At 43.4% G+C, this 25,872-nt stretch overlaps 1 protein-coding gene across 6 annotated transcripts in view; it reads left to right on the plus strand.

Moving 5' to 3' along the window:
- LOC147098769 (putative RNA-binding protein Luc7-like 2) overlaps positions 1-25,872 on the plus strand; it is a 76,898-nt gene that overhangs the window by 37,661 nt on the left and 13,365 nt on the right. For all 6 annotated transcript variants that reach the window (XM_085969441.1, XM_085969439.1, XM_085969442.1 and 3 more), the window contains 6 exons: positions 1,543-1,641; positions 8,581-8,691; positions 12,704-12,847; positions 17,818-17,856; positions 23,867-24,043; positions 25,684-25,772. In XM_085969441.1, coding sequence (XP_085825567.1) covers positions 1,543-1,641; positions 8,581-8,691; positions 12,704-12,847; positions 17,818-17,856; positions 23,867-24,043; positions 25,684-25,772 — 659 coding nt within the window. The remainder of the gene's footprint in view (positions 1-1,542; positions 1,642-8,580; positions 8,692-12,703; positions 12,848-17,817; positions 17,857-23,866; positions 24,044-25,683; positions 25,773-25,872) is intronic.

Consider the following 25,872-nt stretch of genomic DNA (forward strand, 5'->3'; position numbering starts at 1 on the left):
TGAGTCTGAAGGTGTCAACCTTGGCTCAGTGCGCAGCACTCTTGCTTCCGAGTCAGAAGGTTGTGGGTTCAAGTCCCACTCCGGAGACTTGAGCACATAAATCTAGGCTGAAACTCCAGTGCTGCACTGTCGGAGCTGTCATCTTCAGCTGAAATGTTAAACCGAAGCCATGTCTTCCCTCTCGGGTGGACATAAATGATCACATGGCACTATTCGAAGAAGAGGAGGGGTGTTCTGGTTTCCTGGCTAATATTTATCACAACCAGCATCACTAATAAAACAGATTATCCGGTCATGTTGTTTGTGGGACCTTGCTGCATGCACATTGTCTGTTGCATTTCCCTACATTACAACAGCAACTACATTTCAAAAGTATTTTATTGGTTGTAAATTACTTTGGGACATACTGAGGTCATGAAAGGTGCTATATAAATGCAATTTTTTTTCTTTCTTTCTTTCTGGGAGCCCACACCTTAAAACCACCCTTGGCTGTTGAGAACCTAAGTACTGACCATCCTCAAGTAGAATTTTATGTCCTCTGTCAAGTTGTTACTCGAGGAGAGAATGAGTCCTCATCTGGCTTCCAAGGCTGCTGTCGTGTTTTGCTGCTGTGGCATGGAAGACTACGGGTCTAAGCATAAGCAGGCTGCAGCCTGGATCAAAATTCGCTCAACTATAATAAATGTATAATTGACCTGTCTGCTTCAGGAAGTTACAGTACAACCTCAGTCTCTTAGTGCCTTCAGGCCATTGAAGGATGGCTCTTTCTTTTACTGGGTGAATCTTGTAGATTGGGGAGGGGACAAAAACTTTGTGTTTTCCAGGTAAGTGAAACTTTTACATTGTTTTCTTCACTATTATTAGCTTGTTAGGAACAAGAGGCTTATACAGGAAACTTTGTGCTATCCGGCAATCTGGAACCACCGGCAAAAATCAGCAGCCGTTTTTTATTCTTTTTGTTTGTTTTTTTTTTGCTTTGTTTGAACAGTCAAGCTGTGCAAGGTCTGTAGCTATAGCAACAACTTCAGCTACAGAGCTTTAGGGCCACACCCGAGTGTTTAGAAGCTGTTGCTAAGCAACAGTGTTTGTTGTCAAATACGGAGATAAGAATCTCCGTATCTCTCAACATTAACTCTGGAGAGTACGGAAGTTTTGAGGCAACGGCAGCAGCTCGGTCCCGTGGGTGCCGGATAGCACAAAGTTTCCTGTATCGTAGGTCCTTGACCACTCTGTGTTTCAGCTCCAGTGTCGATAAGTCACTGTATAAGGAGTTTGTTATATAAAGCGTGTTTGTAATGTTTTGATGTGATGAGGCATATACATGGAAGTAAGTTTTCTTCAGTTGTAGTTCATGCTGATTTAAACATTGCTTCTTAGGGATCCTGATGTTTAATGATATAGCCCTCTCTTTTTAGAGCACCTGTCCAATGTCATGTTATTTGTAGGTTGAAGTAATGGCTTGGTATTTTTATTTTGTGAATTCATTTAATATCATTTCGTACTGATTAGTTAATCATTCGATTGTTTCTCAATTTTCTACAGCGAATGGACCTGGGAGAGTGCACAAAAGTTCATGACCTTGCACTGAGAGCAGACTATGAAATTGCCTCCAAGTTAAAGGACCACTTTTTTGAAATGGATGTAAGTGATGGTGTAATTACTGCTATGTAGAGTTGAAAGATATGGGCACCTTAAAGTGGAGTCTAAAATTGACGACACATTTTCAATCTACAATTTGGGCTTTTAGTTGCATCCTCTTTGAACAAAAGCATAATATTGCGAATGCTGGAATCTGAAATAAAAACAAAATCATGGAATGATAGAGTGCTGGAAATAATCTGACACGGTCATCAACCTGAAACATTAACTCTGTCTCTCTCACCACAGATGCTGCCCGACCTGTTGAGTATTTCCAGCATTTTCTGTTTTTATTTAAAAGTGAAAAATGGTTTAATTGAAAACAAATTCACCAAAGGTTCCAAAAAATATAGATGCATTTTTGTGGTATTTGGATAATTTGATGGAATGCAATATGCTACAGCAATGAACGAATATGAGATTGTAAATTCCAGTAGTCCCTGCAGGTGGAATTTCAGCTTGCACAACTGCCCTCAAATTCAACAGTAATTGGTATGGATTTCATAGTCTCACTGAGCGAAAGCATAGGTGCACATGATATCGTCCTTTTGGGTTTGAATATATAGGGTGCATCTAAGCACTACTGCACCTGCTTGCCTGGAACTGTTTGCTCTCGCTGGAAGATTTTTAATAATCTTTTCTTCATTTTTTCAACTTCTACATGCAAATATGAATTACCATGTCAATTCCTTTCAAAATCCTAGATACCTCAATCAAATTACCCCTGAGCCTTCTATATTCCAGGAACTAAAACCCTAGTTTCTGTAATCTCTCCTCATAGTCTAACCCTTGGAACCCTGGTGACATTCTGGTGAATCTGCGCTGCACTCCTTCCAAGGCCAATGTATCCTTCCTAAGGTGCGGTGCCCAGAACTGTACACAATACTTCAGATGTGGTCTAACCAGGGCTTTGTACAGCTGTAGCGAAACTTTCTCCCCTTTTATATTCTAGCCCTCTAGATATAAAGGCTAACATTCTATTCGGCTTTGTGATTTTTTTTTTTGTATTTTAGTGATCTATGTACATGGGCCCCTAAATCTCTTTGGATCTATACTGTTTCTAGCTTTTCAACATTTAAAAAAATACTCTGATCTCCTTTTTTTTGGTCCAAAATATATCACCTCACCTGCGTTGAAATCCATCTGCCACAGTTTTCAAATTCGAGTGCATATCCATTATCCCTACTCTCTGTCTTCTACATCTAACCAGGTAACTAATGTGCCTTTAATTCCAAGAGCTTCAATTTTAGCTAACAGACTCTTATCGAACCTTATCGAGTGCCTTCTGGAAGTCCATATAAACTACATCCATAGACATTCCCTTGTCTACTACTTTAGTTACTTCCTGAAAAAATTCAATTGGGTTCGTTAGACATGACCTACCCTTTACAAAGCGCTCATACACTCTGTCCTTAATTATAGATTCCAATAACTTCCTCACAACAGATGTTAGACTAACAGGTCTATAATTTCCTGGTTTCACTCTCACCTTTCTTAAATAATGGAGCAATCTTCCCTTGCTCTACTGTATCATTGATGCAGTCTGCTTCAGTCATTTTCTCTGTCTCCAACACCAGGCATGTCTAGTTTTCTTCTACACAAAAAGTTTTTGTCATTTATCAGTTTTCTATTTGCTACTTGATGGTTTTCAATTCTTCCTGGAAGAGGAAGAAAGCTCAGGTTTTCAATTTTTTTTTAAAGGCTGCTAAGTTTGTGTGCTGTTTGCAGACAGGGGCAGACAAGTTTCGCTGCATGAGATTCATCAGTTACAGCTCAAATGAAACGCTCTGCAATTCAAGCAGGGTTCAGACACAACACTGTCCTCAGCCTGGTGGCATCAGCCATTTTTGTGGTGCCATGTGTGCACTTAACCCCTGCCCCCCCCCGCCCCACTGTTGGTGGCTGCTCAAGTCTCTCGTCGCATCTTTGTCAGTACCTGGAAGTTTATAAATCAGTTTCCTGCTCTAAACTTATCCTGTTTTTTAATATAAAAAATTGATGTCACACTTTTTCTAAGATATGCTTTGGCCACTTAGAATCGTAGCACAGTACAGCACAGAAGGAGGCCATTCAGCCCATCGAGTCTGTGCCAGCTCTTTCGAAGAGCAATCCAGTTAATCCCACTGCCCCGCTCTTCCCCATATTCCTGCATTTTTTTCTCCTTCAAGTATTTATCCAATTCCCTTTTGAAGTCTTTGAATCTGCATACACCACCCTATCAGCCAGTGGATTCCAAATCCTAACCATTTGTTGCGTAAAAAAGTTTTTCCTCATGTCGCCTCTGGTTCTTTTGCCAATCACCTTCAATCTGTGCCCTCTGGTTATCGACCCTTCAGCCATTGGAAACAGTTTCTCTTTATTTACTCTATCTAAACCCTTCATGATTTTAAACACCTCTATCAAATCTCCTCTTAGCCTTCTCTGCTCTAAGGAGAACCAGCTTCTCCAGTCTATCCAAGCAACTGTATTCCCTCATTCCTGGAACCATTCTCGTAATCCTCTTCTCTACCCTCTCCAAAGCCTTCACATCTTTTCCAATTTTTCCCCCCACACTTAGTAATGTGGCACAGAAGTTGGATGGACCTGCTGCAGAATCTACATTTTCTTGCCACAGAATTTTCTTGGGTTTGCTGCAGAAATGAGCCTTTAGGTGCTGCAGAATTCTAGGGACATTGTTTGTGCCTATCTGTTTGACCAGAAATCTTGATGATTTTCCCTCCCTCCTGTCCCCAGCACAGGATCTGAATTAAAAAACGGGAAGCAGCACACTCAGCATCTGTGGAAAGAGAAACGTAGGGTTAACGTTTCAGGCCCACCTTTCATCAGAACCCATTAACAACAACAACTTGTCATTTCTGTAGCGCCTTTAACATAGTAAAACGTCCTAAGGCGCTTCACAGGAGTATTATAAGACAAAAACATTTGACACCGAGCCACACGAGGAGAAATTAGGGCAGATTGATCCAAGAGAGAGGTTTTAAGGAGCGTCTTAAAGGAGGAAAGAGAGGTGGAGAGACGAAGAGGATTAGGGCCCAGGCAGCTGAAGGCACGACCACCAGTGGTTGAGTGATTAAAATCAGGGATGCTCAAGAGGGCACAATTAGAGGAGTGCAGATATCTTTTGGGGGGGGGGGGGTGCGGTTTGTAGGGCTGGAGGAGATTACAGTGATAGGGAGGGGCGAGGCCATGGAGGGATTTTAAAATCGAGGCGTTGCTTAACCGGGAGCCAGTGTAGGTCCACGAGCACGGGGTGATGGGTGAACGGGACTTCACAGAATCACAGAAACCCCACAGTGCAGATAGAGGCCATTTCGGCCCATCGAGCCTGCACCGACACATATTCCACCCGATCCCCGTAACCCCTACACCAACACATATCCCACCCTATCCCCATAACCCCACGTATTTAATCCCCCTAACACTAAGGGTCAATTAATCATAGCCAATCAACCTAACCCGCACATCTTTGGACTGTGGGAGGAAACCCACGCAAACACGGGGAGAATGTCTGTGTGGAGTTTGCACAGTCACCTGAGGCCGGATTCGAACTTGGTTCGAGTTAGGACATGGACAGCCGAGTTTTGGATGACCTCAAGTTTACATAGGGTAGAATGTGGGAGGCTGGCCAGGAGTGCGTTGGAATAATCACGTTTATAAAAAAAAAAGTATTCGTTCATGGGATGTGGGCGTCGCTGGCGAGGCCAGTATTTAATGCCCATCCCTAGTTGCCCTTGAGAAGATGGTAGTGAGTCGCCACCTTGAACTGCTACAGTCCGTGTGGTGAAGGTACTCCCACAGTGCTGTTGGGGAGGAAGGTAACAAAGGCATGAATGAGGGTTTCAGCAGCAGATGAGCTGAGGCGGGGTGGAGACGCGCGATGTTACGGAGGTGGAAATAGGCGGTCTTAGTTATGGTGTGGATACGTGGTCGGAAGCTCATTTCAGGGTCAAATATGACACCAAGGTTCCGAACAGTCTGGTTCAGCCTCACAGATGCTAGGGAGAGAGATGGAGTTGCTGACTAGGGAACGGAGTTTGTGACGGGGACCGAAAACAATAGCTTCAGTCTTCCCAATAATTAATTGGTGAAAATTTCTGCTCATCCAGTATTGGATGTCAGACAAGCAGTCTGACAATTTAGAGACTGTGGAGGCTTTGAGAGAAGTGGTGGTGAGGTAGAGCAGGGTGTCATCAACGTACAGTTGTGTTTTCGGATGATGTCACCGAGAGGCAGCATGTAGATGAGAAATAGGAGGGGGCCAAGGCTAGCTCCTTGGGGGACGCCAGAGGTAGTGATGCGGGGGTGAGAAGAGAAGCCATTGCAGGTGATTCTCTGGCGACGATTAGATAGATAAGAATGGAACCAGGCGAGTGCAGTCCCATCCAGCTGGACGACGGTGGAGAGGTGTTGGAGATGGATGGAGTGGTCAACTGTGTCAAAGGCTGCAGACTGGTCGGGAAGGACAAGGAGGGATAGTTTACCCTTGTCACAGTCACAAAGGATATCATTTGTGACTTTGAGAGCCGTTTTGGTACTGTGGCAGGGGCAGAAACCTGATTGGAGGGATACAAACATGGAGTTCTGGGAAAGATGGGCACGGATTTGGGATACGACAGCACGTTCAAGGACTTTGGAGAGGAAAGGGAGGTTGGGGATGGGGCGGTAATTTGCAAGGACGGAGGGGTCAAGGGTTATTTTTTTGCGGAAAGGGCTGATGACGGCAGGTTTGAGGGAGAGGGGGACAGTACCTGAGGAGAGAGAACCGTTAACAATGTCAGCTAACATGGGGGCCAGGAAGGGAAGTTGGGTGGTCAGCAGTTTAGTGGGAATCGGGTCGAGGGAGCAGGAAGTAGGTCTCATGGACAAGGTAAGCGAGGCGAGGTCATGATCGGAGATCAGAGAGAAACTGAAGAAAGATGCAAGTTCTGGGCTTGGGGGATGGGGGGAACCTTAGACGATGTTTGGCCCGGTGGGCTGGGGAAGGAACAGAAGTGGCAGAGGCAGCTGATCGGATGATCTCAATCTTAGAGCCAAAGAGGTCCATGAGCTCCTTGCACTTGTTGGAGGTGAGGGTAGAGGAGATAAGAGAGTTGGGAGAGTTTTTTTCCAGGGGCGGACACCGAAGGAAGTACGGTTGTGGGTGGGGGGAAGAGGGGATGTGGGTAAAGAGCGATACAAGGAACTGGTCGGAGATGACCTTTGCTGCGATTGACATGATGGGGGTTGCGAGGCCACGAGAAATGGCAAGGTTGAGGGGGTGGCTGTGAATATGGGTTGGGGAATTTACATGGAGGGAGAGATTAAGGGAGTATAGGAGGGTAGTGAACTCGGAGGAGAGAGAGCATGATGGTTTGAGATGGAGGTTGAAATCACAGAGGATGAGAAGTCATTTGGTGCAGATGTTGAGGGAGGAAAGCAGTGAAGATATCTAGTTGAGAAACTTTTTATGGTACTTAGGTGGGCAGTAGAGAACAAGAATTTTAAATAAACATTCACTCCCTGCACCACCGGCGCACTGTGTACGATCTTCAAGATGCACTGCAGCAACTCGCCAAGGCTTCTTTGGCAGCACCTCCCAAACCCGTGACCTCTTCCACCTAGAAGGACAAGGGCAGCAGGCGCATGGGAACATCACCACCTCCAAGTTCCCCTCCAAGTCACACACCATCCTGACTTGGAAATATATCGCCGTTTCTTCATCGTCGCTGGGTCAAAATCCTGGAACTCCCTCCCTAACAGCACTGTGGGAGCACCTTCACCACACGGACTGCAGCGGTTCAAGAAGGTGGCTGACCACCACCTTCTCGAGGGTAATTAGTGATGGCAATAAATGCTGGCCTTGTCAGCGACGCCCACATCCCAGGAACAAATTTTTTTTTAAAAGGTGAGATGGGTGGAACAAGGTGAGATGCTCAAAGGAAGAGAAAGTGCCGGAGGAGTAGGGGGACAGATCAAGGTGTGATTTGGTGATGAGAGTCACACCACCTCCATGGCGGTCTGGGCGGGACATGTGGTAGAAGGTATAGCCAGGCAGGGAGGCATCATTTAGGGGTAAGTTGTCATCACCAGCCAAGTTTCTGTTAATCATGGGATGTGGTGTTGATCCTCTCTTTCATTGACAAACAGCCAGAAAATGCTCTTAACGTTGTGGCGAGCACTGCTCAGACTACGCAGTCTCCATTTTTTCCCCCACACGATAAAACATTTTATTCGCCTCAAAGATAAGGGCTATGTGCCCAAGACCATCTTTCCAAGTCTGACACTTTGTCAACTGAGCTATCCAACCTCTACAGCAGGAATCAAACCTAGAGCGAGTTCTAGTAGACTGTATAACCCAGTGCCACACAATATCAGCTATTCAACCATTGGGGTGGGAGGCACATGTTTGTAATTTGAAAATTATAGATTTCAAGCAACATTATAGGGTCTGTAAGTATAATTCATGGGTTGGAGTTTGATGTGTATCCTTATTTGACACAGTAGACGTTGCCATCTGTATTGCAGTGTTAAACCGTGTCTGTTCTAAACTTAATCATCATTGACTTAAGATCTTCCTCAATCCAACTACAGGAAACTTCGCGATATACGGGACCGGCGTGATGCCGATCTATGAAAACTTCCGGACAGACCAGCGCTAATGTTGAAGGATACGGTCCGTATCGGACAACAAACACTGTTGCTTAGCAACAGCTTGTAAACAGTCGGCCCGTACCTTGGAAGCGTCTCTGTAGCTTAGCAACAGCTTCAGAGAGGCTTTCCAGAGACTGACTGTTTTTATAAAAAAAAAAAAAAAAAAATGCTAGGAGAAGAAAAAACTAACAAAATGGCTGCTGATTTCTGCCGTTAGATCGAGGTTTCCGGACATACAACCTCCGGATAAACCAAAGTTTCCTGTACATTGGATTTCCAAGAATAATCACTGTGCCCTTTAATTTTTTGTAGGCCATGGATCACTTGCAATCATTCATCACAGACTGCGACAGAAGAACAGAAATTGCAAAGAAACGGTTGGCGGAAACCCAAGAAGAGATCAGTGCAGAGGTGGCCGCGAAGGTATAATCAATATTAGTCATTAATCTAATGAACCCAGGGATTTAGCGACAAAATAGGCTGGCTGTAGCGGAGTAGAATAAGCAGGATGTGTGTCACTGCTTTTACATTTGTAAAAGCAAATGGCCAGTTTGAAGTGAAAGATGTAGAATTTCTGCCAACATTTTGTGTTTTGATCAGTTTCCTTGTGTTTTTCTTTCACACATTTTAAATAAAGTTGACTATTGAAGTTCAAAATACCACAAAATTTAGTGATAACACATGTGTGCAGCAGGCTGATCACACCTTGATTTCATGCTTCTGTAATTATTTGTACGGTTGAATTGTGTTAGGAGAGTGCAACAGTATAATTTATTCATCCTCCATAATCGCCTGTAAAGGAGGAGATTTCCTCTGAGATCAGATGACCTTCAATTTCCTCACTCCATAAACTCTGAATTGCACCTTATCAGCAGTTCTTGCCTGAGTTTTTCTCCTCCAGATATTTATTTATAAGGCTAGTGATGCCATCACATCCTGTGATTTTTGTAACCTACAATGATGTGCCCTCAAGTAATGTGATTATTAAAAACGCTGACTTTTTTTTAACAAAGCTGCCAAAATGTCAAATTGCCCGATAGGTTTGATTTCATCAATATTTTATAAAAGAGTTCAAGAGTGATTATACGTGCTTAAATCACTGCCTGAATGCAGCAATTAAACAATTGCAATTCCTTCAGTCGGCAAAGTTGAAGAGGAATAGTATTATCCAGAATGTCAACCAGTGCTGAGGATACAGATAAGCATTTGGGATCCGCTGCCATTCTCACTGATGCAACACAGCATTTTCCTTTTTGTATATATGTACAGTATATGTAAATCCTGTAAACTGTGTGATTGATGTTTCATACGTTATATGAAAATAACAAATGCACTCCCTTTGTCTTTATTAAATGGTAATGTGAAAGTTGTTTGTTCTCTAAGGTGCCACATTTAAAAGAAAAGGCTGAAACAGCCCTCAGTCCTGACAAGTCCCAGCATCACGATTGCACTGATTGCCATGGAACCTCTTGCCACACCGCAAAATCACCTCTATCATGATTGACAGCAAGTTGATTTTGTGACACCCCAAGCGATGATGCAGATCTGACCAGTCAGCACAGTCTGGGGGAAGTGAGAGATTGTGTAATGTAGAGTGTATGGCTGGAGCTGCATAGAAGCCAGGGGTGGGCACTGTTGGTTACTAACAGTAGCATCACATTATTTTAAATCTTATTTTATGTGGCAGTGCAATCTGTAGCCATCTCATTAGCCCCTTCGTCAATAAATCTCATTAAATCATAGTTTAAAGTGCAAAGCTTATCCATTGGCTTATTTGGTAAATTCACTGCTGGTGTTAAACTGGGACATACAGGCAAAGGCAGCCCCAGTTTCTATCCTCAATCTTTATTGAATAATTGATTTCAGTAGCAATATGGATGCTACAGTTGCCCTTCATGTCCCATCAGCCTGATCACTATTTACTGACCCTGTGGAGAAGTGTGCACACAAACGCTGGGCGAAAACAATATCTGATTCTGATCCTTTTCCCTAATCGCACAGCCAGCGAGGAGTCACACATAAAGAATGGTCACTTGGCAGAGGCGTCAAAGGGCTGCTGGAGCCTAAGAAAATGTACCACAGCATGAGTTGGAAGAGGGCGAAAATGGGGGTGGAGATGAGAGAGAATCAAGTGTAGAGCCCAACAACTTTGTCTTGAAAAGAAATTTTGCTTTTAAATCCATTGCATTGTTTTGTGTTCAACTATATTCAAGCCACAATAAATTCAATTTGTACTGTGGATTAGACAATAGCTCCAGGTAAAATAATGGGACTCAAGGCGGATAAATCACCTGGACCTGATGGCTTACATCCTAGGGTCTTGAGGGAAGTGGCGGTAGGGATTGTGGATGCATTGGTAATAATTTTCCAAAACTCCCTGGACTCGGCAAAGGTCCTGGCAGACTGGAAAACTGCTAATGTAACACCCTTATTTAAAAAGGGCAGTAGACAGAAGGCTGGAAACTATAGCCTAACATCTGTGGTAGGTAAAATTTTGGAGTCCATTATTAAGGAGACAGTAACAGGACATTTGGATAATCATAATTTAATAGGACAAAGTCAGCATGGTTTTATGAAGGGGAAGTCATGTTTGACAAATTTGCTGGAGTTCTTTGAGGAAGTAACATATAGGGTGGATAAAGGGGAACCAGTGGACGTAGTGTATTTAGACTTCCAAAAGGCATTTGACAGGGTGCCACACAAAAGATTATTGCTTAAGATAAAAAATCACTGGATCGGGGGTAATATTCTGGCATGGATAGAGGATTGGCTATCTAACAGAAGGCAGAGAGTTGGGATAAATGGTTCATTCTCAGACTGGCAATCAGTAACTAGTGGTGTTCCGCAGGGGTCAGTGCTGGGTCCCCAACTCTTTACAATCTATATTAACGATTTGGAGGAGGGGACCGAGTGTAACATATCAAAGTTTGCAGATGATACAAAGATGGGAGGGAAAGTAGTGAGTGAGGAGGACATAAAAAACCTGCAAGGGGACATAGACAGGCTAAGTAAGTGGGCAGAGATTTGGCAGATGGAATACAATACTGGAAAGTGTGAGGTTATGCACTTTGGCAGGAAAAATCGTAGAGCAAGTTATCTTAATGGCAAGAAACTGGAAAGTACTGAAGTACAAAGGGATCTGGGGGTCCTGGTGCACGAAACTCAAAAGGTTAGTATGCAGGTGCAGCAAGTGATTAAGAAGGCCAATGGAATGTTGGCTTTCATTGCTAGGGGGATAGAATATAAAACTAGGGAGGTATTGCTTCAGTTGTACAAGGTATTGGTGAGACCACACCTGGAATACTGCGTACAGTTTTGGTGTCCATACTTAAGAAAGGACATACTTGCTCTCGAGTCAGTACAAAGAAGGTTCACTCGGTTAATCCTGGGGATGAGGGGATGGACATATGAGGAGAGGTTGAGTAGATTGGGACTCTACTCATTGGAGTTCAGAAGAATGAGAGGCGATCTTATTGAAACATATAAGATTGTGAAGGGGTTGGATCGGGTGGATGCGGGGAAGATGTTCCCGATGATGGGTGAAACTAGAACTAGGGGGCATAGTCTTAGAATAAGGGGCTGCTCTTTCAAAACTGAGATGAGGAGGAACTACTTCACTCAGAGGGTGGTAGGTCCATGGAATATGCTGCCCCAAAAAGCTGTAGAAGCTACATCATTACATAAATTTAAAACAGAAATAGACAGTTTCCTAGAAGTAAAGGGAATTAAGGGTTACGGGGAGCGGGCAGGAATTTGGGCATGAGTCTAGGTTCGGATCGGTCATGGCCCTGTGGGTAGCGGAGCGGGCCCAGGGGCCGTGTAGCCTGATCCTGCTCCTATTTCGTGTGTCTAATTTTGTTAGATTCAGGAGATGGTTCTGTGATAGTGGATTGGCGGTTAGGATCAGATCAGCCATGATCTTATTGAATGGCGGAGCAGGCTCGAGGGGCCGATTGGCCTACTCCTGCTCCTATTTCTTATGTTCTTATGTCCAGCATTGCATAGTGGCTGACAGAAATAGTTTGGGATGTCTCGGTACTGTTGGGAGTGTTTCAGATAACAAAACTGCATTGCAAGTAGACAAAGATTCAGGGGAGAGAGATCCTCACCTGAGGTACTGAATAAGCCGTGACCAAGGAGGAACTTTTTCAGGGCAAGAAACAAAACTGGGTGAGAAGAATTTTGTTTCTGGGCCCAATAAAAAAAAAAGTTAAGGTGTGTTGTCCTCACTATTTGTCAGATAAATTGCGATTTACGATTTTCAGAATTATCAGTGACACATTTTTATCTGTGGTATTAAGACATCTGTCGCAATGCTTATTTCAGGAACAATCTCTTGTTCATAAATCTAAGTCAAGTAGGCATTTCATTTTTTTTTTTTGAATGTCCACATCAGGATTATTTTGATGCTAGGCTATTTGTCTTAATCTCTCAGGCTGAGCGGGTTCATGAACTGAATGAGGAGATCGGGAAGCTGCTTGCCAAAGCAGAACAGTTGGGAGCAGAAGGAAATGTTGAAGAATCCCAAAAAGTCATGGAGGAAGTTGAGAAGGCAAGAGCTAAGAAGAGGGAAGCTGAGGTAAGAATGTGGCTTATATTGATTCATCTACTTCTTTCTCCTCTAGTTCAGTTTAATAAGGCATTTTGTATTGTGTGAAAGTGTGCAATTCACCCACTTTGAATTCTTTGTTCTTTTTCCCGAAAAGAAACTTTAATTTGTTATACGTAGGAAATAATGAAATTTGAATACTTTTCATTCGATTGTGCCTTTTCTCCCAGTGACTACAATTATTAGCAGCACAATTTGAAATGCAGCTTGTGCAACAGATATAAGGTGTGACTTGTTACCATTTTAGAATTCTCCAAATAACAAGCTGTGGACAATACAGAAGAAAATGTGGAGCACTGTTTACATCCACATTAAGTTGTGATGTAACACCAAACTTTTTTTAAATGATTGATATTTATGTATTATTTTACACTTAAAGTCCCATTTGCCAAATTAAGATTGGATGGCAAGTGATCAGTTTGTGAAACTTGTTCGGAGACATTTGCCAGCAGTTAAAACGGTGTCTGGCATTTTAGTTAATAAAATTTGAGTACATGTACAGGCAGCACCCATGTTTATAATCCGAGCAATCCTGAGAAGAACTCTAACACTGTTAGTATCAGGCAGCCCTCCCCCAATTGGGTTACAGGCTTGTATGCAATATAGGGAAAGAAATTACATCAAAACAGAAACTTAAGTCATCCCTGTTACAAACCTGTAAGTGCATGGAGAATCAAACGTTCACCTTTTTGATGTTTAGATTGGGAAGCAAACATTTGTCCCAGTTTGTTACTTAGCTATGTTCTACTAAGAACATAAGAAATAGGAGCAGGAATAGGCCACTTGGCCCCTCGAGCCTGCTCCGCCATTCAATAAGATCATGGCTGATCTTGGGCTCAAAGCCACTTCCCTGCCCGCTCCCCATAACCCTTCACTCCTTTATCTTGCAAAAACCTGTCCATCTCCACCTTAAATGTATTTAATGACCCAGCCTCCACGGCTCTCTGGGGCGGAGAATTCCACAGATTTACGACCCTCTGAGAGAAGAAGTTCCTCCTCATCTCAGTTCTAAAAGGGTGACCCTTTATTCTAAAACTGTGCCCCCGAGTTCTAGATTTCCCCATGAGGGGAAACATCCTCTCTATATCTACCTTGTTGAGCCCCCTCAGTATCTTACATGTTTCAATAAGATCACCTCTCATTCTTCTAAATTCCAATGAGTATAGGCCCAACCTGCTCAACCTTTCTTCATAAGTCAACCCCCTCATCTCTGGAATTAACCGTGTGAATCGTCTCTGAACTGCCTCCAATGCAAGTATATCCTTCCTTAAATAAGGAGACTAAAACTGTACGCCGTGCTCAAGGTGTGGTCTCACCAATACCCTGTACAGTTGTAGCAGGACTTCCCTGCGTTTATACTCCAACCCCCTTGAAATAAAGGCCAACATTCCATTTGCCTTTTTGATTACTTGCTGTACCAGCATGCTAACTTTGTGTTTCATGCACAAGGACCCCCAGGTCCCTCTGAACTGTAGCATTTTGTAATCTCTCTCCATTTAAATAATAATTTGCTTTTTTATTTTTCCTGCCAAAGTGGATAACTTCGCACTTTCCCACATTATACTCCATCTGCCAAATGTTTGCCCACTCACTTAGCCTGTCTATAACCCTTTGCAGATTCTTTGTCCTCTACACAACTTGCTTTCCCACCTATCTTTGTACCATCCGCAAACTTGGCTACATTACACTCGATCTCTTCATCCAAGTCATTAATGTAGATTGTGAATAGCTGAGGCCCCAGCACCGATCCCTGTGGCACCCCACTAGTTACCATTTGCCAACTGGAAAATGACCCATTTATCCCAACTCTCTGCTTTCTATTAGTTAGCCAATTCTCTATCCATCCATCCATGCTAATATATTACCCCCAACTCCGTGAGCTCTTATCTTGTGCAGTAACCTTTTATGTGGCACCTTATCGAATGCCTTCTGGAAATTCAAATACACCACATCCACTGGCTCACCTTTGTCCACCCTGCTCGTTACACCCTCAAATAACTCCAGCAAATTTGTTAAACATGATTTCCCTTTCATAAAACCATGTTCTGATTTGCAGTACAGGTAGACTATCCTTTATCCGAAAACCTCGGGACCAGCCGTGTTTCGGTTTTCGGAGAATTTCGGATTTCGGAAGGTGGGTCGGCGGGGGGTCGTACGCACGGCCGGCCCCGACCCCCGCGGACTTATGGTCGGGGTCGGCGGGGGGTCGCGCGCACGACTTACGCTGACGCTCAGCGTAAGTCGGCGGGGGGTCGTGCGCACGACTTACGCTGACGCTCAGCGTAAGTCGGTCGGGGTCAGCGGGGGGGTCGGGGCCGGCGGGGGGTCGTGCGCACGACTTACGCTGGACTTACGCTGACCGAAAAAACCTTTGGTTTTTAGAGGGTTTCGGTTTTCGGAAGTCCGGATAAAGGGCAGTCTACCTGTATAACATTGCTGTAATGAAATGCAGGTTACGTACATCACTGTCCAGTTGCAGTTTTCAATCATTTAACGAATTATCAAGTACTTTGAGATCAAGGACCCCAGAAATTTGTCACTGCCAAAAGCTAATAGAGAATGTTAACCATTTGGGAAGAAAAAGGGGGAGGGGAGACACTTTCAGTGTAAAGTATCTTGTACTTGCATTAGTTAGTCCATTATCAATCTAAAGCACGGGGAGGCGGTGGCGTAGTGGTTCTGTCACTAGACTAGTGAGCCAGAGGCTCAGTCAAATGCTCTGAGGATATGGGTTCAAATCCCACCACGACAGCTGGTGGAATTTAAATTCAATTCAATTTAATTCTGGAATTAAATGTTAGTCTTAGTAATGGCGACCATGATACCATTGTCGATTGTTGCAAAAACCCACCTGGTTCACTAATGTCCTTCAGGGAAGGAAATCTGCTGTCCTTACCTGGTCTGGCCTACATGTGACTCCAGACCCACAGCAATGTGGTTGACTCTTAATGCCCTCTGAAATGGCCTAGCAAGTCACTCAGTTGTAAACAACCGCTACGAAAAACAATAAGAATAAACCTAACAGCATTGTGGGTGTACCTACACCATATGGACTGCAGCGGTTCAAGAAGGCGGCTCACCACCATCTTCTCAAGGGCAATTAGGGATGGGCACTAAATGCAGGCCTAGCCAGCCAGCGACGCCCACATCCCATCAATGAATAAAAAAAAAAAGATCTGATGTGCGCTCTCTTCCTGCAGCTTTTTTAAAGTTTCAGTATTGACGAGACACTTGGTTGATAACAGGCTGTTGGCGAGCAGCTCTTGAATCAACTTTATATTCCCAGATATCAATCCTATGAGCAGTGACGTTCTAAAGCATTCCTTGGTTGGTTGTATAGTAGTGTCCAATTGAGTCAGCTTGGGATCGAGGTCTAGGACTGAAAGGGTTGCTGGTGATTGATTGGAGGAGCTGAGCAACTTTCCAGCAGATGTTTAGACACAAAATGTTAGGTCCCTTTGTGACTTCAGGGAAGAGAACTAAAAAGTCGATCTTTGTTTAAAAGTAAAACATCTAGACTTTGGTGTAATAATTAAAAACATTGAAAGTATTTTCCTAGTAATGTTCTGTTCAAAGCTTAGTGTAGATCACGAGAAACCTGCTGCAGTGACTATTTGCTCATGTTGAAAGTAAATTTCTACCCAGCCCCCAACCCAAATATGAACAAACATGTTGACACTTGGTTTCTGGTCCTATATATGCAGAACTCTGACATTTTTTCCCATTTGTTAATGAGTGTCAGTAATTTTGCATGCATCTCTGTCCTACTTATGTTGCACAGTCAACACAATACATTATTCCCTGTTTCCTGAAGCTGAACTTTCCAAAAGAAAACTAAATTTTCTGGGATAGATGTAATTGTGGATGGTTAATAAAACAAAAAAGGCTTGTAACATGGGATCTCTGGTTGATCAGTAACTCCTTTTCTCACATTCAAATACTCGTATATTCAAATTGCTGCTTTCCCCTCTTTGGGTTATCCAAATGTTGCTTGGTTATCTAGCTGAGTGTGTGTTTGTGGGGGGGTCCTCTATACAGCAGAGTAGTTTAGTAGAGACCGCCCTGTTTCCTAAAAGAACAGACTCATGTCGTTAGAAAATTAATGGATGTTTCCTTTACTGAGCAGCCTTTAAACGCTAGAAGTGATCATTTTGATGGAATGCAAAACCACCTTGCCTCTATACAGTTTCAACCTGTTTAGAGCCAGCTTGCTGAGGATTTCATGAGTGTTCCATAGTGACACAAGTTTTCTGAGAGATTGCCTAAATGTAGCTTCGTAAATACGGTTCTTTATTTTCAACATACAGATCCACTGGGCCATTGAGAATCATCAGACTATTGGAAGGAAAGCCTACAATTTAGCCAGAAACAAAATGCACCCTTTTATTGTTGTAATCAAACTTCCTGCTTCACAGGAAGGGTTAACAGTAACTAACTTAGGAGTTCTCAAAGTAACTGATCACTCAGCCAAAAAGAAATGAGAGCAGCTTAAATCACTTCAGTAGCTTGGCTAACTTTGGAAAGTGATTGCTCCCACAGACTGAGAGTTCTCCCTGGAAATAGTTTTGGAAGTGGGTGCTGCCTGTACCCAGCATCATCATTTTTAGTGAGGTTGGGCACAGAAGAATTCAAAGTGAGTGAATACCCATTTTAGGTAGAATAGGGAGAACCCTATATGAATTATTTTCCAGAAAAATGCTATGTAATATATTTTAATACCTTTTAAACTTTATTGTGTGTGCAAATTAGGGAAAGCTGTCAATCATGTTACTAGCTGGCTTACTCAACATCACTGGTAAAATTGTAATTAAACTCTACCCTGTTTAAAAAATGATGAATCTCGATTGTTAAATCACAGTCCGCTGTCAGGTATTCTCAACAATGTGCTACTGTGTTCCTGGAGAAATCCAGCTTGTAACGTTGCATTTTTTCACCACCAGGGGGACACCATTGCTTCTCCTTCCTCCAGTGCATTCTGGGTAGGATGACATCACTGTGGCTGACTTGTGTTCTGTAACTGTTAAACAACTTGCACAGAATTTTTGCTCATTAATCTGAGAACATTTTGGTGTAAAATTACAGATAAAATGCTTTATAAGTTATATCCAACAATCCTAGATAAGGGTAAAGCTTTTATTTAGTAGATAGTAGTGAGTTTCTTGCCACCACCGATCAGAAGCTTCTGACAGACACATGCGTAAGTAGATACTACAAGAAAATACCGTAGTCAAGGCATTGGCTATATGTGCGTATGTATATATGTGTGATGTGTGTGGAACAAATTTCCAATTCAGTTGATTATTGAGATTGTAGGAAAGATTTGTTCTTGGGCTTTTCTTGAAGTGATAACATCAGGCAGACAGAAAGTAAACTCCACAAATTTTGTAACATCCTTGTCACGACCAATGCACGGACAGATGCACAAAGTAAACACTTCATGTTGTAAACCTCCTCTAAGGTTTGACTCAGTGGGTAGCGCACTCACCTATGAATCAGAAGGTTGTGGGTTTGAGCCCCACTCCAGAGACTTGAGCATAATCTAGGCTGACACTCCAGTGCATACTGAGGGAGTGCTGCATTGTCAGAGGTGCCGTCTTTCAGATAAAACATTAAACTGAAGTCCCATCTGCTCCCTTGAGTGGACGTAAAATATCCCGCAGCACTATTTCGAAGAAGAGTAGGAACTTTTCTCTTATGTCCTTGACCAACATTTTTTCCCCAACTATTTGTCTCATTGCTGTTTGTGGGACTTTGCTGTGATCAAATTAACTGCCGCAATACCTATATTACAATATAGTGGCCACTCTTCAAAAGTATTTAATTGGCTGGGAAGCCCTGAAGACGTGAAAGGTGCTACGGAAATACAGGAAACTCTTTGGTGTCCGGCACCAACGGGACCGGGATGGTGCCGGTTGATTAAAAATTCCGGATGATGGAGAGGGTTATTTACCGAGACTATTTTTAACAAACAAAAATAAAAAAATCGAGAAATGTGCAGTATACAGTAATTGGGTACTCACCTACAGAATGCTTGATTAAGCACAGTACTGCCAGTTGAGGGTAATCCATAACTCTAATTACTTAACAGTAAAACAAAACTTATACAGTAAACGACTGTATACAGCGCGGGAGAGTCCGACTCCTGTTATTGAGCTGGTCGGACTTCCGACAGCGCCAAGAAGCCAAGTAGTGGCAGCTTGGAGAACTACCCCCACTGACTAACTTGGCCACCGCAGGAGACTCGGACTCGGCAACATTTCTGGTAATTGAGGTGTGGTTTTCGGAATATGAATTTTGCCGGTTAATAGAGAATTCTGGATATTTAGGTGCTGTTTAAACGAGAGTTTCCTGTACAGTTCTTCCTTTCTTTCTAGCAGAATTTCCTGGTCATTGAATCTGGAGTTAATTTTATTTCAGATAAATGGTTCCCACACTTCCTAAGTGTTTGCTCAACACTAAATGCACAGTCATGCTGGCAACCCTGCACTATCAATCAGATCAAATTGGGTAAAGGAGAGGAAATGGAAAAAATATCAGCTGGGTATAATAAGGAAGAGAGTAAGCCCAAATGGAAAAATGGTGAAACAGAAATAGAATTACAAAGAGGCTGAAAACAACAAATGTTTGAAAGACAAACCAGAAACCCAAGTCACTTCACCAATTGTAGGAGAGGGGAAGCACAAAGTTGTAGGAGAGGGGAAGCACAAAGTTGTAGGAGAGGGGAAGCACAGCGTTGTAGGAGAGGGGAAGCACAGCGTTGTAGGAGAGGGGAAGCACAGCGTTGTAGGAGAGGGGAAGCACAACGTTGTAGGAGAGAGGAAGCGCAACGTTGTAGGAGAGGGGAAGCACAACGTTGTAGGAGAGGGGAAGCACAGCGTTGTAGGAGAGGGGAAGCACAACGTTGTAGGAGAGGGGAAGCACAACGCTGTAGGAGAGGGGAAGCACAACGCTGTAGGAGAGGGGAAGCACAACGTTGTAGGAGAGGGGAAGCACAACGCTGTAGGAGAGGGGAAGCACAACGCTGTAGGAGAGGGGAAGCACAACGTTGTAGGAGAGGGGAAGCACAACGCTGTAGGAGAGGGGAAGCCCAGCGTTGTAGGAGAGGGGAAGCACAGCGTTGTAGGAGAGGGGAAGCACAACGTTGTAGGAGAGGGGAAGCACAACGCTGTAGGAGAGGGGAAGCACAGCGTTGTAGGAGAGGGGAAGCACAACGTTGTAGGAGAGAGGAAGCACAACGCTGTAGGAGAGGGGAAGCCCAGCGTTGTAGGAGAGGGGAAGCACAACGTTGTAGGAGAGGGGAAGCACAACGTTGTAGGAGAGGGGAAGCACAGCGTTGTAGGAGAGAGGAAGCACAACGCTGTAGGAGAGGGGAAGCCCAGCGTTGTAGGAGAGGGGAAGCACAACGTTGTAGGAGAGGGGAAGCACAGCGTTGTAGGAGAGGGGAAGCACAGCGTTGTAGGAGAGGGGAAGCACAACGTTGTAGGAGAGGGGAAGCACAACGTTGTAGGAGAGGGGAAGCACAACGTTGTAGGAGAGGGGAAGCACAACGTTGTAGGAGAGGGGAAGCACAACGCTGTAGGAGAGGGGAAGCCCAGCGTTGTAGGAGAGGGGAAGCCCAGCGTTGTAGGAGAGGGGAAGCACAACGTTGTAGGAGAGGGGAAGCACAGCGTTGTAGGAGAGGGGAAGCACAACGCTGTAGGAGAGGGGAAGCCCAGCGCTGTAGGAGAGGGGAAGCCCAGCGTTGTAGGAGAGGGGAAGCACAACGTTGTAGGAGAGGGGAAGCACAACGTTGTAGGAGAGGGGAAGCACAACGTTGTAGGAGAGGGGAAGCCCAGCGTTGTAGGAGAGGGGAAGCACAACGTTGTAGGAGAGGGGAAGCACAACGTTGTAGGAGAGAGGAAGCACAGCGTTGTAGGAGAGAGGAAGCACAGCGTTGTAGGAGAGGGGAAGCACAACGTTGTAGGAGAGGGGAAGCGCAACGTTAACTTGAGTGGGCACAACCACATTACACCACCTTATTTCAAAGTTTTGGCCTGAACACTCTACAGTATGTAATGATTGACTTGCCAGGCTAATGTTTGCATCCTGTTGATCCCAAGAAACAGAGAGTTTGCATTTCTTAAAGTTACCCAATGGTTAAATGAAAGTTGCTTCACTTCTATTATTGCCCAAGGCATGCGATTCATGAGTGCAGCATGATGGTTGTGTGCCAGTGAATGACCAGGGTGGTCCCTGCCATTCCCCCTTTCTGCTCCACTGGTTCCTACCAAAGCAGTTGAGCTGGAATGGAAGAACAAGCTGCTGGGTGGAAACCTGCAGCAGTCTGGATGAAGCCAGAGCTTGGGGCCTAAGCTCTGTTCAAAATTCTTGTTGACAGTATGACTGTTGGGTGAGAGATGAGTGAACTGCTAAATGAATTGTGAAATAATTACATGGTGTAGTATTTTAACTAAATAACAAGCTTAAGTTCGTTTTGCACAGTGAAAGCTACTAAAAATCCATAGTATCTCTTAAAACACCTGCCATCTGCTTGTATTAACTCCTTTATGAAAACCGCAGCAAGCATGGGCAGAAGGTTTGCATTCCACTCACAACAGACCAGTTCAATTAAGTTTTTTCCTAAAGTAGTATGTTATAAACACGTTACACTGTTGTTAGTTCATGTGCTGCCAAATTTTAAAAATGGTGTAAAGCAATTTTAAGTTTGTGTGCAAGAAGCTCACTTGAGCTTAGCTCCTATTTAAACAATACAAACTTCATAAATCATGGTCTTTGTGGACACTCTGCATTTGTGCTTGTTCCTAGCTGTTATCCTCTTGTCTTCCTAATGCACTTTGAATTCAATCTACAGTTGAATTTCTATTCAGTTATGCAATTCACTCTTTTTAGCCCAGTGCATACCAACAGTGCCCACAACCATACTAAATTACAATGCCCTGAAAGTAAAATCAGTCATTGTTGATGCTTTCAACAAAAATGCTTTTTACTGTTTTGAACTGCAGGCTGGCAGCAGTGATTGTATTAATATTAATTATAGGGTTTTTAAACAGACTGTCAAATACAGTATTCTTTTTGCCTATGAAACATCTCTGCAGACCGAATCGTTGGTGCTCCTTGGTTTTCCTGCCAGGAAGTATACTTGAGCAATATGTAAAGTGTCCCTTCCTCCGCCCCTGCTCCCCTCTCTGACCTATACCTCTCAAAACTCCTTGGAAAGGCCAGGTGCTACTTGGACTCTGGTAAGCTAACATTGCTACATCATCCCCTTTGCAACATTGGAAATTTTAGGAACGGGGAAAGTCCATTTTTGGTCGATCTCAACTCTACCACCTCACTATGTTCCTTGAGCGCCTCTTTATCCAGGAGCTAGTCTTGAACTCCTTTTCCTCAATTGCCTTACCTGGTAACTTATTCCACATGTTTAATACCTTTTGTGTGAAGTTGTTGAGTGTGGAATAGTTCTGCCTGAATGCTCTGTTTTAGAAAATGTTGTCCCTTCGTTTTTGACCTCTTGTTTTTGTCTGCATCAATTTTATTATTTCCCTCCTTTTGATTTTTTTGACTGGATCACTTGAGCCATTTTTCCCCCAAAGAGAACAAGCCTAACTCTAACCTTTTCTCATAACTTAAGTGCCTGAAATTTGGTTCCATTTTCTTGCCCTAAGGTGCTGCCTCTCGAGGGCAATAATATTCTTCCTATGGTATAGGTCCCATAATAGATAACAAAAATCTTTTTGTTCTTGTGGCAACTTAATTTGCTTTACTGCACAAACTTAAAAAAAAAAAAAAAATAGGATGCCATGTTTACAAAATAGCAGTTTTCAGTAAAACAAGACACTCCTACAACTGTATTGGGGGAATACTGTTTTTAATAGGAAAAAAAATCTTGTGCCAGACAGTATTTGTACAGCAGTTATTGTACAGGAAACTTTCTGGTATCTGGCACTGACGGGACCGAGTTGGTGCCGTACCATCAAAACTGCCGTATAAACCAGCACTAATGTTAAAACATACGGAGCTTTTCAGCTCCGTGTGAATCAACAAACCCTGTTGCTTAGCAACAGCTTCAAAACAGTCCGCCGCAGCTTAAAAGCGTCTCTGTAGCTAAGCAACAGCTTCAGCTAGACCTTGCAGAGCCTGACACGGGGGGGGGAAAAAGCAACGAGAAGTAAAAAAAACTTGTAGGAAACGGCTCCTGAATTTTGCCGGTAGATAGAGCTTTCCGGACTTCTAACCTCCGGTTAAACGAAAGTTTCCTGTAATCGATTGGGGCTGGAGTATATTTTTTCCCCGCGGCCATATGTAGTTTTGCTGTGTCGCTTAAGCTAGGAAATGCAAAAATAAATAAATTTGATCAAATGCAAGATAGATGTTTATTTAATTAACTGCATTATGCAGTGTACGGTAAAAATTGTTAATTGTTAGAACAAGAAAATGTATGTGACTGCTTGAAGCCAATTTTGGTCACTTCAGGAAATGTTTGGGCCATTCTGAATGAGAGGGTTACAATAGAACATGGTAATATATGCATTAATGCTGCAACAATCTTTTTATTCTCTACTCTAGAAATTTTAATCAAACTATTGAGAAAAATACTACTGAACCCTTTCAGACTTTGTCATGTCTGAAAGATTATTAGGAAATTTGAGCCTTCTGTGTTGTGCAGTACTGTATATTGACCTATTAGAACATGCCCCACTAACTTGGCAGTATCCAACAGACCATAGCTAAACCATACCATACTGCTGCCATGATGGTGGCACTGTGGTAGATAAGTGGACTCCAGCATGGCTCGCACACGTTCACTTGTTTAAAGTGAGCAGTTTTTCACCTGATGGAGATTGAAAAGCAGCATGGCTAAAAGTGCTCTCTTTTGAAAGGAAATTTAAATCAGGCTAGGCAGTTTTGCTTTGTCAGGACCAGTCTTCTATACTGACATCAAATCCGCTGAAGTAGTGAATGTTGCATGGCTTGTTTCTGTTCCCTTAGGAGGTTTATCGGAATTCCATGCCAGCCTCCAGCTTCCAGCAGCAGAAGCTGCGAGTCTGTGAGGTGTGCTCAGCCTACTTGGGTCTTCATGACAATGACCGACGCCTTGCAGACCACTTTGGTGGCAAACTTCACCTCGGATTCATCGAAATTAGAGAGAAACTGGAAGAGTTACAGGTGAGGAATTAGGCCATTTGCCAAACCTTGGGGAATGGAAGCTAGTCATATCTTCCTTTTTGTAATGGTCACTGAAGGATGTAGTTTAAAAACATAGATAATTGAGACAGATGCTTGGTCTGTCCACCACGATAGGATTATATGGAGGCAAACTTGGAGAAGTATTTCCCTGCTCGCTTGTGACCCCTACAGTCAGTGTTTGTAGATGAGCAAGTAGCATTGAAAACATTGGTGGAACTTGGTGAAAACGGCACCTGGCCCTCATGGTACACATCCTAGAATGCTGATAAAAGTCAGTGACTACTGTCTTTTAAACATTCACTCCCTCCACCACCGGCGTAATCTGTCTGCAGTGTGTACCATCTACAAGATGCACTGCAGCAACTCGCCAAGGCTTCTTCAACAGCACCTCCCAAACCCGCGACCTCTTCCACCTAGAAGGACAAGGACAACAGGTGCATGGGAACACCACTACCTCCGTCACACACCATCCTGACTTGGAAGTATAGCGCCGTTCCTTCATCGTCACTGAGTCAAAATCCTGGAACTCCTTCCCTAACAGCACTGTGGGAGTACCTTCACCTCACGGACTGCAGCGGTTCATGAAGGCGGCTCACCACCACCTTCTCGAGGGTAATTAGGAATGGGCAATAAATGCTGGCCTTGCCGGCGACGCCCACATCCTGTATCCTGTTAACAATTTTTTTTTTAATATGGACGTTGTGCCTGAGGGCTGGCAGGTTGCCAATGTAACTTCTTGTTTGAAAAGGGAGAAACCATGTGTAACATATTGGGATTGGTCATGTCTGACCAATTGGAGTGCTTTGAGGAAATAAGAATGTGTATTAAAGAAAATACTGTGGCCATTGTGTACATGGGTTTACAGGAGGCCACGTAGGAGGTGTATTGATGGAATTAAATTGCACAGTATTAACGGGAGTGTACAAGCATGGGTTGGTTAAAGAATAGAAAACAAATTCAGAGTAATGGGTCATGGAATTTTTTTGATCTGGAGAGATGGTGTATATAGTTGGTTGAATGAGAAAACAACTTGGGGCCTATGGGATTGAGAAAAAAACATCTCGCGTGATTTAATTGGTTCCCTTGCTAGTTTTTTTTTAATTGGTAGCCGCTTGTTGATTGGTCATTGATTTTTGAATGGTAATTTTTGTATCTCCTTGTTAATTTTACTTTGATAGGTTCCATAGCTGTTTAATTGTGATCTGTTTTGAGTATACTTGAGCCAGTTGGGCAAGTGTGACAAACGCTCTGCGTGTGTGACCCCTTCGGGTTTGGGAGACCTATACGATGTAAAATTTTATTCGTGCAAATCTAGAAATGTCCTTCCTTTCATGGCCACAACCAAAGCTGGGTTAGACAAACGTCCAAAGAGTCAGTTTGGATTATCTTTTTTTTTTTCTTTGTATGTTGTCCAGGTTATGCCATCAGTTGATGCACTTTTCAGTGCAATGTTTGAATCTTGCAGTGAAACTTGCTAACTCGAGAATCAGTGGTGTAGCATTAGAGGCTGTGCACCTTGGCACATCTGCACATCCTTTAGGGATTGTCTTGATTTAGTCCACCTGTTCATTAAGTAATTTGGTTACTGAAGTGCAATCCTATTTTTCTTTTTCCTGCAGAAACTTGTTGCTGAGAAACAGGAGAAAAGGACTCAGGAACGTCTGAAGAGAAGAGAGGAGCGGGAAAAGGAAGAACGAATGAAAAGAAAGTTAGTGGCTCGTGTTTTTTAAATACTTATGAGATGAACAACTGTGAACTCTTTCTGTGCAAAGAATCATCGCTTCAATTTTCTCCATAAATGTTGGTAT

The sequence above is a fragment of the Somniosus microcephalus genome, chromosome 28 (assembly GCF_052327205.1).
Source record: "Somniosus microcephalus isolate GS21.2 chromosome 28, FLI_Smic_1.0, whole genome shotgun sequence".
NCBI classification, from domain to species: domain Eukaryota; kingdom Metazoa; phylum Chordata; class Chondrichthyes; order Squaliformes; family Somniosidae; genus Somniosus; species Somniosus microcephalus.